This window comes from Platalea leucorodia, assembly GCF_965183815.1.
Source record: "Platalea leucorodia genome assembly, chromosome: 9".
NCBI lineage: Eukaryota > Metazoa > Chordata > Aves > Pelecaniformes > Threskiornithidae > Platalea > Platalea leucorodia.
The window spans coordinates 32,027,413-32,042,173 of record NC_138831.1 but is presented as its reverse complement, the minus strand read 5'-3'; the positions used below and the strand labels follow the sequence as shown (position 1 = coordinate 32,042,173).

The window sequence follows — 14,761 nt, the reverse complement described above, 5'->3', positions numbered from 1 at the left end:
GAACTATAATAATACATATGAAGTGCTTGTTATCCCAATAACAGAGACATTGAATTATATAAATACTAAAGGTCAATCTGATAAAGTAACTGCTTTCAGAATAAACCTAAAAGCTCCAACTTTCATATCTTACCTCATGGAAATTTTCTTCAGTAATCCCACTGTCTTCAATGTGAAGAATGCTGTTGAGGGTCTGCACATAGAGCAGATCTACCTCCTCCAAATCCTCCAAGATGAGTGGGATACAACAAAGTTGCTTCCAGACCATTGGAGCCAAATGAAGATCTAATGGCTTTTTTGTACGAATAGCTACACCCATGAGAATGCCCAAGAACTTAAATTGCATCAGATGTTCATCTAAACATGCTGAAGGGTTAAAGAGAAACCTGAAAGAACAAAGAATCAGTGAAAATACTCTACTATCACTTCTACACTACTTCATTAGAAGTAAAAGATAAAACATTTCTAAGCACAGCATAGTAACTGTCAACACAATTATCAGCAAAGGGTGTCCAAATAAGATTATTGTTATCTATAGCTGTTAAAGTAATGGAGGCTGAGATAGGCAGAACTAATCCTGACCACAAAAGCTAGCATTCTTGATGTTACTCTGAATTCTGCCATGAGCAGTCCAGGAAGTTCACGTTAAAACCATGCCCTCTCCTCCACAATAAAGTAACATCACAACCTGAAGGAAAAAATATACTAGAGACAATGATGAAGTCTCATCACTTGGTATAACATAGTTAACAGAAGATTTTAATTTTCACCCACTAACATCTGCAATAAAAGCAAATCCTGGACAACTTACCTATCCCTATTGTAGCCTACTTCAGCTGTAGCATTTGGGGAAGGAATAAGCAGGTCTACTATTCCAGTTTCCAGCTCCTTAAAAATCAACAACAAAAAAGCCTTCTTAGACACAGAGATAACAAACCTATTACAGAAATATTATGACATTACAGCATTACAAGACAGAATATTCCATTACAGTAACAAATATGTCTTACAAATTAATGTGAAACATTTAAGGGAAAGTAAACATGGTAGGGATGATTTTTAGTAATAAAAACATGTTTATTTCAAGACATGCCCTTACGTCATAATGGTTATTTTACTGACTGCTCTGTCATACATTCCTGGGACCTCTTTCAGAAATAATCAGAAGCCATAAGCTATACACCCTACTGGTGCAGCTTTTTCAAGAACCAAAAATGAAGGAAATTTTTCAATGAGTTCTGTTCTGAACCCTCATCACACCTCATATTTAACGTCAACTGTCTAGGAAAGAACCCAAAAATTACGCCTCAAGTCCTTATCTGAATCAACCCTACTCTAGTCTTACAGGCTTCAGAAATCCCATTAAGAAAGGAGTTCTTCAGTTTCTTCCACCCTGTATCCTAATTCTGACTCCAATGCCAGCTCCAGCACTATCCATAGCTGTTGCCCTGTCCCAGACTAAGCAGATACACTCATTGTCCTCACTAATCCTCATTCTTTGGGTTTTGGGGCTCCTGGAAATTTAAGGAACAACCAGACTTCTCCAGGCAGCACTGTCCTGAGTCCTTCTCCCAGCTACAATCATAGTTGTGTCACAGGGCTGAGACACACCTTTAAAACTGTAAGCAGTACATGTTAGCGTTGACCAGCTTTATCTCAGTCCTGGTAGTCTGAAGGCTTCAGTTTCCAGGTGAATCTGACAAGACAGCTATGTTGACAATAGCAACAATATCCTGGTTACAGACAGGCAAAAATGTGCACTTTCTGCTACTGATCTCCTTTCCAGCACTGAACCTGAGAGGTGACACGTATGAGAAACACCTGCGTGAGGTGTTTCTGTATTGTATGCATGGAATGCACTGTAATCAAGGAATACAGTACAACTTCTCTTACAGAAGGTATTGGCTGGACAGAATAGGGGGCTGCAAAATGCTCCCATAATGTGTAGGGGCCATGTCAGAATTCCGAGGGGCCTACGGCAATACTAGTTATAGTGTGGCCTTATGGCATCTCCTTGCCACAATCTAGGAAAATTTCTTTATCCTCAGAGACATCCCTAAGTAGGCAGCTCTAGTGCTGTGGCTCAGAACTGAAGAACAAGTATTTGCTAAGCTGCAAAAAGGAAATTTGAAAACTACTAAAAGACATCAGAGAGGACAAAAATTCTACTCACGCATTTTGAATTAATAGACTTTTCATACCTGACACATTTCTGTAATAGTGTCATCAAACACTCCACCTGCATCGTCAGCCCCTTCTCCAACCAGTTTCACTTTCCACGCACGGGAAGGCAGGCGAAGGTCTGATGCATTCAGCTTTACCACTTGTCTTGCTATCTGTACAAAAATGGGCTTGCATTTCCGACCTCTTTCAAAAAAAAAAAAAAAAAAGAAGACACAGCCATTCAATGTAACTCATAAACACGTAAAGGCTACTGAAGTCACTTGATTAACAAAGTTGTACAGAGAGAGCTCAGTACACCAGAAGTTATGTAAAATGTACGAATATCAGGTATTTGTTTGAGGTCTAATACAATGCCTGTGAAAACAATACTGACCTGGTTGATATCCTTTTCACAGTAATCTGTGGCCCATAGTTTTTCCCCTGAACCATAGTTTTTCCTATAGAGCGTACCATGGGGAGTGTGTATACTCGTGGTGCTAGCAAGGGCCTTAGCTGTCCTTGAACTATTCCCCATGTTCCAGCATTGTAATGAGATGTGCTGTTCTGCAGTAAAGCAGTATGAGAATAAACATATTAATAAAGGATATTAATTCCGTTCTTTACAGAATAAAAATATTCATAATAATCACTAGCACTTCAATGTTTCAGGAAACAGACAGGTTAGCACTTTTTGTTTTTAGCTTTGAGGCTAGCAAGCTTTTGGAAACTGAAACATTGACACATCAATGTTAGCATAAGCGAAAACACACAACAATACTTGACAAACTTTGGTTTAATCTGGATTTACATATTTTTTTTTTATTTATTACAAAAAACCTATAGAACCTATTACTAAGATCCATCTTGATCTAGTCAGAAACTCTCTAGCGACATGGCGTAACACAACACAGCTAAGCTGGTTTTTTTTTTCAAATGGAATTTTACCTGGTTATTGGGACTGAGGTTAAGTAATCTCCATGAAGAGTACATGAGGTCAGAAAAATGGTACAGCAGTCTGAGCCTTGCTCTTACTGTATGAATGCTCACTTCTTTCAGTGCCCCATACTGTGGTGGAATGGCATCAGGTAAACCAAGCTGTAAAGGCACTGAAACACCTACCACAGAAAAAGAAAAAAGCATTATTTCATAAAGGGCAGCTGTACTGCTTTTGGCTGGGATGAAGTTGACTTTCTCTGCAGTAGCTTATGCAGTGCTTAGCTGCCTACTGGAGTTAAACCACAACAGTAGCAAAATTAAGAGACTAAGATAATTTGAAAACCTGCATGGATATAAAATAAAACAGATTTTGTCCCAAATGTTCAGAAGTTTTGTTGCACTCATCCCCCAGGAAACACAAAAACTAAGTTAAATGACCATACAAACAATCCCAGTTCTTTACCTGGAGCTCTTGGTGGAACAGGCGGAGCTGTCCAGGCAGCACTGTGGCAACGTCCTGCTGAAATCTGTCGAACATTCTTTCCTTGCAGGACTGTTATTAGGGTTGGTTCTCTGACATGGTTGGTATGGCCCAGTCCAAGCTGGCAATTTATAACAGATGTAAAAGGTACAAAGAAGAATCAACAACTGTGATGGTACTTCTAAAACTCTCTAAGCAAAAATTCAGAGCAAACAGTAAAAAATGGTATTAATCTACAGCTTATACTGGGATAAAAAAATATTTACTGTATGTATCTTTTATTATGCTAGCATTTATCTTTTATTTTCAATAGAATGTTTTATCCATACTCAATGGGAGTAGCAGATCTAGGTGTCAGAGAGACCTTAAAATAGCTAGAGATTTTTTGCAAGCTCTTTTGCAGACTGAGGAACGAATCTATGCTGCTAAATCATCTATGTTGCACAGTCTTTCTCATGCATAGTCAGCATAGCTCATATGACTCTTCTGTGCCATTTAAATACCTTTTTTGTTCTAGCACACAAATTCCTACAGTAGTTTATAAAAACACAATTTGTGTAAAGAGAAAGTTTACTGAAGCTGTTCTTTTTACTGACAATTTCATATCATATTCTAATTTCATATTCTAAAAATTAAAATGTTGTATAAGAACATAGGTTTGGTTTTTTTACCACTTCATATAAAACAATTTTTTTGTACTGCAAGGAAAATCATATAAAACAGGCTGTCAGAATAACAATTCTTTGATTTTTTTACCCTAACAATTTTTTCTCTTCCAGAGACACAAAGTAAGCACCCCATAAAAAAAAAAAAAAAAAAAACCAAAAAACCAAAAAACCAAAGAGGTTCCTCTCAGAAATTATTCTAAACAAACTTGCTCAACAACCCTTCTCAAAACTCAGTCCTAAAATACCAGAGGATGAAGTCTGCCCAAACTTCCTGAAACACCAACAGCCAATATATCAAGAGGCACTTGTAGCATGGAAAACTGTCAAAAAGCTGAAGTCCGTTAAAAAATTTGAATTATACAGGGGGTGAGGGAGGAAAATGGACTTTTAAGGGCAGTAATAAAATTAGGGTCCCAAAGAAAAGAGAGAATTTATTATTTACTAAATTTTTCCTGACTTTAAAAAATTACTCCCTGAAAATTTCATTTATATTTTCTTTATGAAAAGCATCTAAAAAGTTCTCAACTCTGACTGACACCAACCATAAATGTTATGCTGTTGAAAAAATTGATTACAGCTCAAGAATTAGGTAAAAATCTGTAATTTTTTTAAAAAACTTTGATTAAAATAATTTGGGTAGAATGTTTTCGCTGCTTTCCCAAACTACTACCATGTAAGAGCGTAGGAAATAAAAAACAAAATATTGGAAATGCCTAAAATGTTATTATGGCTGAGAGGGGGAAGGAGAACAAAAATAAAAGCTTTCTTTTCGACCAAAATAAAGATATTCAAACCACATCTGTAAAGTGCTATTATAGCCTTATAAAGGTTAGAAATAAACAGGGAATACTACATACCTGCCCTTCAGAGTTGCTACCCCAAGCATATACATCCCCTGTAGATGATAAAGCTAGCGTATGCTCTGCTCCTACAGCTATGTCTTCAATGAAGATTCCTGACAGTACTGGAACTTGTTGGGGTCTGTTGTGATTTCGAGCTCGACCTTCTGGCAAACCTATCAGGCGATCTAAAATTGCAAGCACGTGTGTATATATGTAAAGAACATTAAAAAGTCGATTTTACTTGCAGGCAGAAGTCAGGGAGGGACAAAAAGCAATTCTACATACTCTCAGAGCTGGGACACAAGTGCAATTGGTTAGAGAGAATTCTAGTGTATGTTTCCTACAAAACAGTGCTTCCTACAGTGCTCATTAATATTGCTGAAGCTGTTATTTTAAGTCTGAAACAAGATCAAATTCTATTAAAACAAGACTTCTAGATCTAAATGTAGGGTTTTATAATACATGTGAATTAACTGACTTGAGAAGTTTAAACACGTTGAATTCAGTGCACTCGGAAATTCTCCTGTCCAGATTTTTAAACAACTTGTGTAGGCACATGCTTTATTAGACAAAGTAACCCAATGTTTTTGGACATGTGAAATTCAATGAAGTTTTAGGAAAACACTTCAAAAAGTAAGTTAGTAAATTGAAAGGCTATCCTGAGATCAAACTAGATAGAGCTACAAATCTGGATTTTAGGCCTATGTTAAAGCTGCACTGTTGAAGTTCCAAAATGCAGATTACGTCAGCACAAATCTAAAAAGTAGCATTAGGTCAGTCTTATAAATATGTCTTAATATTCTTCCTTTTCACTTGCGATACACACAAACCTATAGATGGAAAGGTCAAAATACCAGATTGTCCTACCTTGTCCAAAAGTATACACATGACCATCTTTTGTCAGCGCAACAGAGAACTGGGTTCCACAGGCAACTTTTTTTATTCCAATTCCACAAAGAATATCCACTTTCTAAGGGGTAAGTGAAAGGAAAAAGAGCTATGGTATTATGAGGATATGAACAGAAAGCAAACAAGAATTTAATCCGTAACTCCTGCTTCCAAAAAGAAATTTGTAATTCCCACTTGCAGTGCATACTTTGCAGGATTACTCTAATTAATGCTTGTAAATTAATACAGGAAACTGAGACACAGTTTTCTCTTGTTCTTTAATGGAACTAACACCTTATTCTATGTACAATGATTCAAAATACATTTTATTTACTAGGAGTGAGCGGGGAGTGGCATGGGAGGAAGTAGATGAGTGTGTAAACAACCTTCCTCCCAAATTCCAAAATAAGAAAGCTCTCTTCTTTAAGCTAATCTTAAGATTTTCACTATTTATATTGCCACTGAGATAAAGTCACTGTTATTTACGTGAAATCTTTTGAAGTATCAGGCTCAGCATACCATATCATCAGAATTATTTATGCTAAATTGCATCAGAACACTATAGTGGATGGAATTAATAATTTAACTTCTGCAAATTACACTCTGAACACTGTGTAACACATTTAACAACACTGAAAATTTATACAAAGAATAATTTCTTTATGAATTCTAACCTGCGGTGAGGATTTTGCAGTGGAATTTCCCAAACCAAGTTTACCATAATCTCCATCTCCAAAAGCCCAAACCATTGAGCCATCTGTTGACACAGCTACAGTATGATTGAGTCCACAGGCCACCTGGTTGAGAGAAATATGTTATTACCACAGGTTTTGCTGATTTACTACTAACTCAAACACCCCAACTACCTTTAAGAAAAGAAAAATTTTGTTTTAAAAAACAAGTATCTTTTAAAACCATTAAAACCTCCATTGCTTATTACAGTATTTTAAAGACAATTAGGACCACAGTAATATTTTTTAGGTATTTGCTTCCTCTCAGCTCCTAGAACCAAAGGATAGTATTATCCTACACATGCTCATTGTTTAAGAATACAAAATAGCACATAAATTCATGCTTAATAATACCTAAATCTTGAAATGTTAAAATGTTAAAAAACATGGGCAGTTTTGCAGAAAGAGGATCAAAAGAGTCAGGAAAGTAATTATTTAAAAAATTATGCGTAGTCAAATTCTGCCATCATAATAAAAATAATAGCCAAAGTTAAAAACAAACAAACAAACAAAACAACAACAACAACAAAAAACCCAACAAACAAAAAAAAAACCCAACACACTTAAATATGTTGAAAACATCAGCTTTAAACAAAGATACATGGCGAGTTTTAGATAAACCATGCCTGTCCAATCTGGTAACCTTCCAGCGCCGTTACTCTTTCTGGAAGTTTCTTATTGGAAGTATTTCCAAGTCCTAATCGACCATAATCACCATTTCCAAATGTAAAAAGTTTGCCATCTGCTGTCACCACAGCTGAGTGTTTGAAGCCACATGACATCTGGAAGCAAAACAAACATAATTTTAAAATACATTTTAAATTTTGGGTGAAAATGATATTTGCTATTACATGTAAATACAGAATACTTTTTCCTCCCCTAAGCTATATTCCCTTTATAAAGAGCTAAAATACAGATATTTTAGTATTAATGATTTCTCCAACAACCTGTTTCTTTTTCTTCTCAACGGTAACGTTGAGGAGGAGCAGGACAGGTGGGTATTTGCATGAAGAAAAGCTTTCAGGTGTTATATTTATGTATTTATTTTTACCAATTACTATTTTCTACAAACAGATTGCTTTTGTTGTATGAATATATTTTTATAAAGAAACCTCCAGTCAAAGCCAAATATGTTTTTGTGCATTGTTATAATGCACACGTAGTACTTAGGAGGAGGTCTCGGTGACTAGTTTTGTAGGTCAAAGACACCTGACAAGGACGAAGGGAAACTGCTAAATTGTGTCTGTATTTTGACAGTCTTTTGATCATTCCTCTACTCCATGCTCTTTCTAATTCTTAAGTCTTCTCCAGTAACAATTGTCAATTAACATCACACATCAACAATGAGCTCTGTGATATTAATATCCTTCAACTGGAAACTATCATCTTGGTTCATAATGCACAGAGAAGTAAAAAGTTGTCTGTTCTCGGTCAGTGTATGAATTCAAACTGTCAAGACTGACAATGGTTCTAGAACGTTCCTAGCACTAGGTTACCACGCCTGCAGTTCATAGGAGACAAAAAAATATTTTGGAACCTGCACCACTTCTTCTCCTTGCAGAGCTTCAATTTGTCTAGGCCTGCGCTGTCTGTCACTGTTCCCATGTCCCAGTTTGCCATAATCTCCATCTCCCCAGCTAAAGACTTCCCCACTTTCTGTTAAAGCCATGGAATGTCCATCAGATCCACAAGAGGTCACCAGCTGTGTTACAACAAAGCCTGTTAAAGAAAAATGAGAAAAAAAAGTTCAGAATAAACTATAATAAGCTCTTAACATATATTTATCGAAGTGCCCCTAGTGGTAGCCAATTAAGTCTGGAGAAAAACCACAATAACAGTCGTCTTGTTATAGCAATTTATTTATTTTTATTTTAAAGAAAACCTTTGTCTTCGCATGTAAAACCTATGCTTCTGGCCTGCCATTAGTTTTGAAATGAAATATTCCTATCTTGAGCAAACACTTTTACCTGAAGCTTTCTTAAAATTAAGGAATTTTAACATATTACTACTTAAATCTTAGGGAGAAATAAACACCTGGTTTATTTGTTCAATTTTTTAATTAAAGACTACAATATTTTAATGTGTACTTCTGCAAAAACAGCATCATCACAAATAATTATATTAACTACCAAAATGCTTATTTGTGTTTTATCAATCGACTTATTTCAAACCCAACAATTTTACCTTGCAGTGCTGAAATGACTGTTAACACATGAAGATCATCAGAATTTCCTTGTCCCAGTCGCCCATAGCTCCCTTCTCCGCAAGCCAAAACCGTGCCGTTAGCTTGAATGACAAAAGTACAATTCTGACCACAAACAACCTAGTTTAGAGAGACATAAAGGAGTTTCAATGATTTTTGTGTTAGATGCAGCAACATTGTAATACCTGCATTACAATGTACAATCTTCTTTTTAAATTTTTTTTCTTCACAACTGTATCAAGACAACAGACTCTTTTGTCACACTGCAAATACCTGTGTGACAACCCTATTAACACAAGACTTCACTCACCAGAGTTTTGTTACCCAATCACATCATAATAAAAATTACTTCACTGAAACTTGCTACTAGTTCTGGCAAACCTTCTTCCAGTGAGAGAAATCACAATATACTCCTACCTGAGATTTAGTTTTGACGTTTCCATACTGAATGTCAATGTTATTTCAGAAAACAAAATTGGCACATGTATTATGTTAAAGCTGGCAGGTATTTTCAAATCACACTCATATCAAATAATTTTGCTTTGTCAGATTTCAGTGGCTTCTTGGTTTGAATTTGTCATATAATTAAAGACTTCCTCTTTAGTGAGAACACTTGTTTTGGGGGTACTTTATAGTAAATTCAAACAACAAATTGAAAAGGCATTTAGAGAGAGATTTTGACAAACTGTACAAACAATACATGCCAAATCATTAAAAACAGAAGCACATGACTGTTTTTAAATGTTCACCTGCTGCGCCTGAGAGAATGAAGGTGCTGATACTGGTATCATGACATTTCTACCAGCTTCTGCTAACTGTCCATGTCTTCCTGCTCCCCACAGATACACATCACATTTGCCTCCCAAGTGCCAATCCTATGCAATAGCATGAAAGAATACTTTAGAACAAGAGTACTTTCAATAGCTTATGATGTTAAAAAAAAACTTCAAAAACCCCACCCCCCCAACCAACAAACCCCACCCCCACCCCAAGCCATCAGTTTTACTAACCTCTGGCCTTGACGTTGCCCAAGACATTATCTGTTCATCCATACCATTAATCCATTTACTGTTATCCTGCACAACAAAAGCCACAGTTACCACTTTCACTTCAAGAGATGCACATTATTTTGCTGTTAGGCAATAGATATTTTCCTTTCTAACTAAGAACAATATTGACATTCAAACTATTCTAAATAGTATAGCAGTAATAATGAATGTATGCAGACTCAAATACTTTATTTTCGTTCATAGGCCAAATTTATTTCCCTACTACACCTATCTAGCAATGACACTGTTATCCATGACTTGCAATCAAAATAAAAAAAGAAAAACAAACAAAATCCATGACGAAGTAACCTTTTCCTATTTACTGATGCTTAGGGCTTTTTGAAGTTTTAATTGCAAACACTGGCTTAAAATGTTATAAGCTTGCTGATAAAAAATTCTTTATCCGAAATTTCTATTTTGGTTTACACAAGTCATAAAGGCAATTGACACTAGCAAAATAATTCAGTGTAGAAAAGTGACAAAATGTTGCTCTAAAAATAGCATTGTAAAGCTCTACATTTCTTGCTTCTATCACATAGGAAAATTACTGTCACAGTTTTGGGGTGGTTTTGTTTTTTAATATGCAACTGACTTGCACTTGTGATTACACACACAGGGAGCAATCTTTACAGTATATTCTAACCAGTTAATTAAAAAAATAAAAACTTACACTTATTGCTGGTGCTTATGTTAATGAATATAAATCTTTACAGTTCAGAGACGTTAACTGCATCATACCATACGCTCAATAACAACATGCTTTACTGTTGAAACAATGTAGCACATTTTACCATTAGGAGAGTGAGCTCATCCTCTGGAACAGGCTCCAAGTCTGGAACAGTAAAGGATTCTGGGAACTGTGCTCCCTTGGCCAGGGCTTCAGCAGCTTTTATGGTAGTAGAGAAACACTCTAGCCAGGCCCATTCTGTGGGATTCCAGGCTGAAGGATCAGGGAGGCAGTTCTGGTGATGGGGTGGTACCGGGGGATTGCACAAGAGCTGATCTAGGTGAAGGCCCACAGCGAGTGATGCCAAGCACTGCATATAAGGACTATGAACAAGCTGGTCTCCACAAACAACATGGGGCTAAAGGTAAGGGGAGTGGGAGAGAGAAATTGAACACGCAAAGTTAGAAATACATATTAATCACCTCAGAAATAGGAGTCCTTCAAAGCTAGTCCTATAGAAAAATATTTTCCTCTATATTTAATCGAAGTTTTTCTAATATTTTAAATATTCTCAGATTAGGAGACTACTAGCTTTGAGAACACTGAGACATTTGCAAACAGGATTCTCTGTGGTGAAAGACTGAAACCAGCTGCGATTCAAACACTGACCTCATGTCAGACATGAATTTTAAATGTTCGCATTAGCTCTTCTTACCTTTTCATAAGCATACTGTTCCTGAAGCATTATTGGCAAGCGTTCCAAGAAAGCTCGCATGCAAGGAGCCATATTTAATCCCAGAACTCCTTGCTGTTTCAGTGCAGTCCTACATGTCGCAAGGACGTGATTGGAAGATATCCACTCTGATGTACAGTTCACTACCAACACATCCTGTTTGATAGCAGTCAAAAGACACATTAGAAATTAAAAATTCATAAAGCAGGATTATTCAGCTCTGATGATTTATCCCCAATTATCTTAGTTTCCATAGGGGCCAGAAAGCACATAAGCTTGAACATTTTTGTCTCTGTTGGTGAATAATCTGCTCACAAATGCTACAGAGCAGCCATCTCTCTTTGCCACTTCCTCACATTCCCATGGCAACGCTACCATTATCACTCCAAGAAAGAATACAAACATGGTAATAAACAGAATTCATTTCAGCGAATGCTGTAACCTTAGTTTAGTGTTTAGTTTAGATGTAACCTTAGTTTAGGATTTGCCTTGTAATATGACCTTCAATATTAGGTCTGAATTCAAAAAAGACTTTCAAAGAATCCCAAAATACTTAGAACCACATGCAGTATGACTCTACTAACAGGAGTCTTAACTTGTGCCATATTCATCTTCATTCACAAAAAATACCATCTTTTGGAATAATCAACTGTTATGAAACTTCTGTTCAGATGCCAGCAGTTCCTGACATAGCAAACACTGAAGTAAATTATGCTGCTCCTTAAAAATTTCTGAGGTTGAGGCTGCTTTAGATTAAGTTAGATCACTGAAGTATCTTATTTGCTGGGGGAAATGAAATATTTCTTCATGCTGCATAAAAGGGGGGAAATCTGCCTTCTGCCTATTTTCATTGTCCATTTACAGCTGCTGCCATTGAACAGGTAAGCTGATGTAACCAGTGTGCAGCAATCCTTTATAACCACCGGCTCAGAAGGATTCCAACTTGCCCCTCCAAATTAAACATGCGATACTATTAAAAAAACCCAAACAAGTCTTTTTAGGGTCAGGTGATAGTTGAAAGCCAAACCAATGTGTCTTGAAAATATAACAGAGTTAGATATTTCTATCTGCAAATTGCTAGGGTGAAAAAAAAAAGAAAAAGAAAAGAAAGGAAAAATACAGACAGACAAATGGCATTTTCTTTTAGTAAAAAATTTGAAAGAAACTACTTTAACACATAGTGTCACCTTTGATCTGTTAGAGCAAGCAGCTACTCCAACTTCAGGTATCCATACTGCAGTCTGTATAGCTCCAGAACCTATCACAACACTCTGCAATACTGAACCATCCTAAGAAAGAAGTGTTTTGAGTCAGTGTGTATACACAGCTACTTTTCTGTTTAAATGCATACAAGCACATTCCTAAGGGATGATATTTTCCCAAGCTGTTCAATAACCATTTAAAAACTGAAATGTTTATACTAAAAGCAAAAAAAATCTAGCATTTTTATCATACGAAGGAGATTGCATAACTAAGGATTCAGAAGTGTTTAATAATCCACATTATCTGACTCTTGGAAAAGTTCTCAAAGAGCATATTGTTCCTAAGTATAAAGAGAGTGTGGCTGGTTCTACAAAGCCTAATTAACATGACCAAGCCTACAGAATGAATCAATAGTAGAACTATAAAATACTTCAATATTAAGTACAATTTCAATTTATAGTTTATTATTTATTATTTTATACCATTATTTTATATCATGCTTTCTCTAATGTTTCTAACATATGGGGGTGGGGAGGGTGAGGAAAGCTAGTCTGATGCCTTGGCCATTTTAGATACTCATACTAAAAAAAGAATCATGCCACATCAAAGATGATCTTACCCGTAAAGACCAAATATTCATGAGACCACCAAGTCCACCAGATACTAATGCCAGTCCATCAGGACTGAATGCAACAGTCCGAACAGGAGTAATATGTCCTCTCAGTTGAAATACACACTTGACTTCTACTGCTTTTCTGCATCCATCCTGCAAATTATTTCATAGATATGGAATACTGTGAACTGTTTACAAAAAACGGAATAGCATAACAGCTTCTGTATTCTGCAATAAATACTGATCATCCACAGAGATGGGGTAATTTCCATAAGATAATAAAAAAGACTCATACTATGATCATATTTTATAAATCTTTATCACTTTATCTTTTCTCCCCTCACAAAATGCCATCAACGTTGAAGACCACATTACAATTTACGTAGGTGAAATTAATCTCGACTTAATTTTATCTAGAAACAATTTTAAACTCTTATTAAATTTTAGTATAAATTTATCAACTTTAAAAAAAATGAAAACAGATCAAAATATAATCTTTAGCCAAATCAAATTCATTTAAACCTATGATTTTTCATTTGCTGTTCTGAAAATACATACACATATACAAATGCAATATAAACTTTTTTTAGCAAATATCTTCTCTCAGGAAATGTTGAGATTCAATAACTCACTCATACTCTTCCCCTCCCCCAATTTCAGAATGAGCAAAGAATTTCTTAAACACCAAGTTTACTCCTTTTACCTTGGCACTTGTTTCTTGGTCCCACCATCCTTCTGAGCAAGTTGAGCTGGCCTGCAATGTGATTACTATGTCCTGGGGAACAGTCCAAACACACACCAAACCATTGTGGCATCCTCTACAGGAAGTCAGGATAAATCAGAAAAACAAAGTAAAGGTATTAACCAATAAAACATCAGTAGTCTGGTATTAACTTAAAATATCAGTAGTCTTCACCACCTTCCTAGAAAACTATATTGAATCAATTAATCTAAAGTGGAAAGGCATGTTCCCAATGGATAAATGCATTTTTTTCCTATTCCCCCCATCTCTTACCTTTTCAATTCTTACTAACACCATATTCTCAGAAAAAATATCTGGATGAAACAAAAATTTTCAAGCAAGACCACCATACACAGGTCTCATGGCATGGAGAAAAGAGCTGGTAACATGCCAGAGCCACTCTTTCCATTTGAATTCTGAAGCCTTATGGATCTCATGACAACTGGCTTACTGAATTAATGTTATTTAAAAAAAAGACAAAACTTTTCTTTCCTCTGGACACTGAAGACTAGTAGAAAAGACCTGCAAAAGAGCTATAAAAACAATTTTTAAAATTACATACGTAGCTAGTAAAAGCTGCAATTTGGGTCCCTTCCCTGGAAGAGCACACCAGGCAATGCCATTCACAAGAGCTGGGTGGGACAGTGAATGCAGACGTCTCCAACATCCTCCCATATATCCCCAGAGTTTCACTGTTTCTTCTTTGGCACATGTCAGGAGAATCTTACCAGTTGGATCCCACTTCATACTAACAATCATATCCTAATGGATTTAAAAAAAATTTAAAAGTTGGTATGAAGTAACCCAGTAAGAACAGAGAAAATTTAACTCTCAGAGCTAAT

General features: G+C 36.0%; 1 protein-coding gene across 15 annotated transcripts in view; it reads right to left on the bottom strand.

The window, feature by feature from the left end:
* HERC1 (HECT and RLD domain containing E3 ubiquitin protein ligase family member 1) overlaps nt 1-14,761 on the bottom strand; it is a 123,489-nt gene that overhangs the window by 18,077 nt on the left and 90,651 nt on the right. For 12 of the 15 annotated variants that reach the window (XR_014229193.1, XR_014229194.1, XM_082321741.1 and 9 more), the window contains 20 exons: nt 14,482-14,681; nt 13,881-13,995; nt 13,184-13,330; nt 12,549-12,650; nt 11,344-11,517; nt 10,753-11,046; nt 9,923-9,988; nt 9,662-9,787; nt 8,894-9,032; nt 8,247-8,428; nt 7,336-7,491; nt 6,653-6,775; nt 5,958-6,060; nt 5,106-5,275; nt 3,563-3,701; nt 3,109-3,278; nt 2,558-2,727; nt 2,202-2,367; nt 812-888; nt 134-386 (listed from right to left, as the gene is read on the bottom strand). Coding sequence is in view for 12 of the 15 variants with exons in the window: in XM_082321741.1 (XP_082177867.1) it covers nt 134-386; nt 812-888; nt 2,202-2,367; nt 2,558-2,727; nt 3,109-3,278; nt 3,563-3,701; nt 5,106-5,275; nt 5,958-6,060; nt 6,653-6,775; nt 7,336-7,491; nt 8,247-8,428; nt 8,894-9,032; nt 9,662-9,787; nt 9,923-9,988; nt 10,753-11,046; nt 11,344-11,517; nt 12,549-12,650; nt 13,184-13,330; nt 13,881-13,995; nt 14,482-14,681 (3,072 nt within the window). In the remaining 3 variants the exon portion in view is untranslated. Of the gene's footprint in view, nt 1-133; nt 387-811; nt 889-1,639; nt 1,709-2,201; nt 2,368-2,557; nt 2,728-3,108; nt 3,279-3,562; nt 3,702-5,105; nt 5,276-5,957; nt 6,061-6,652; nt 6,776-7,335; nt 7,492-8,246; nt 8,429-8,893; nt 9,033-9,661; nt 9,788-9,922; nt 9,989-10,752; nt 11,047-11,343; nt 11,518-12,548; nt 12,651-13,183; nt 13,331-13,880; nt 13,996-14,481; nt 14,682-14,761 lie in introns of those variants that run through there. The other 3 variants (XR_014229195.1, XM_082321743.1, XM_082321744.1) reach the window with 3 other exon arrangements.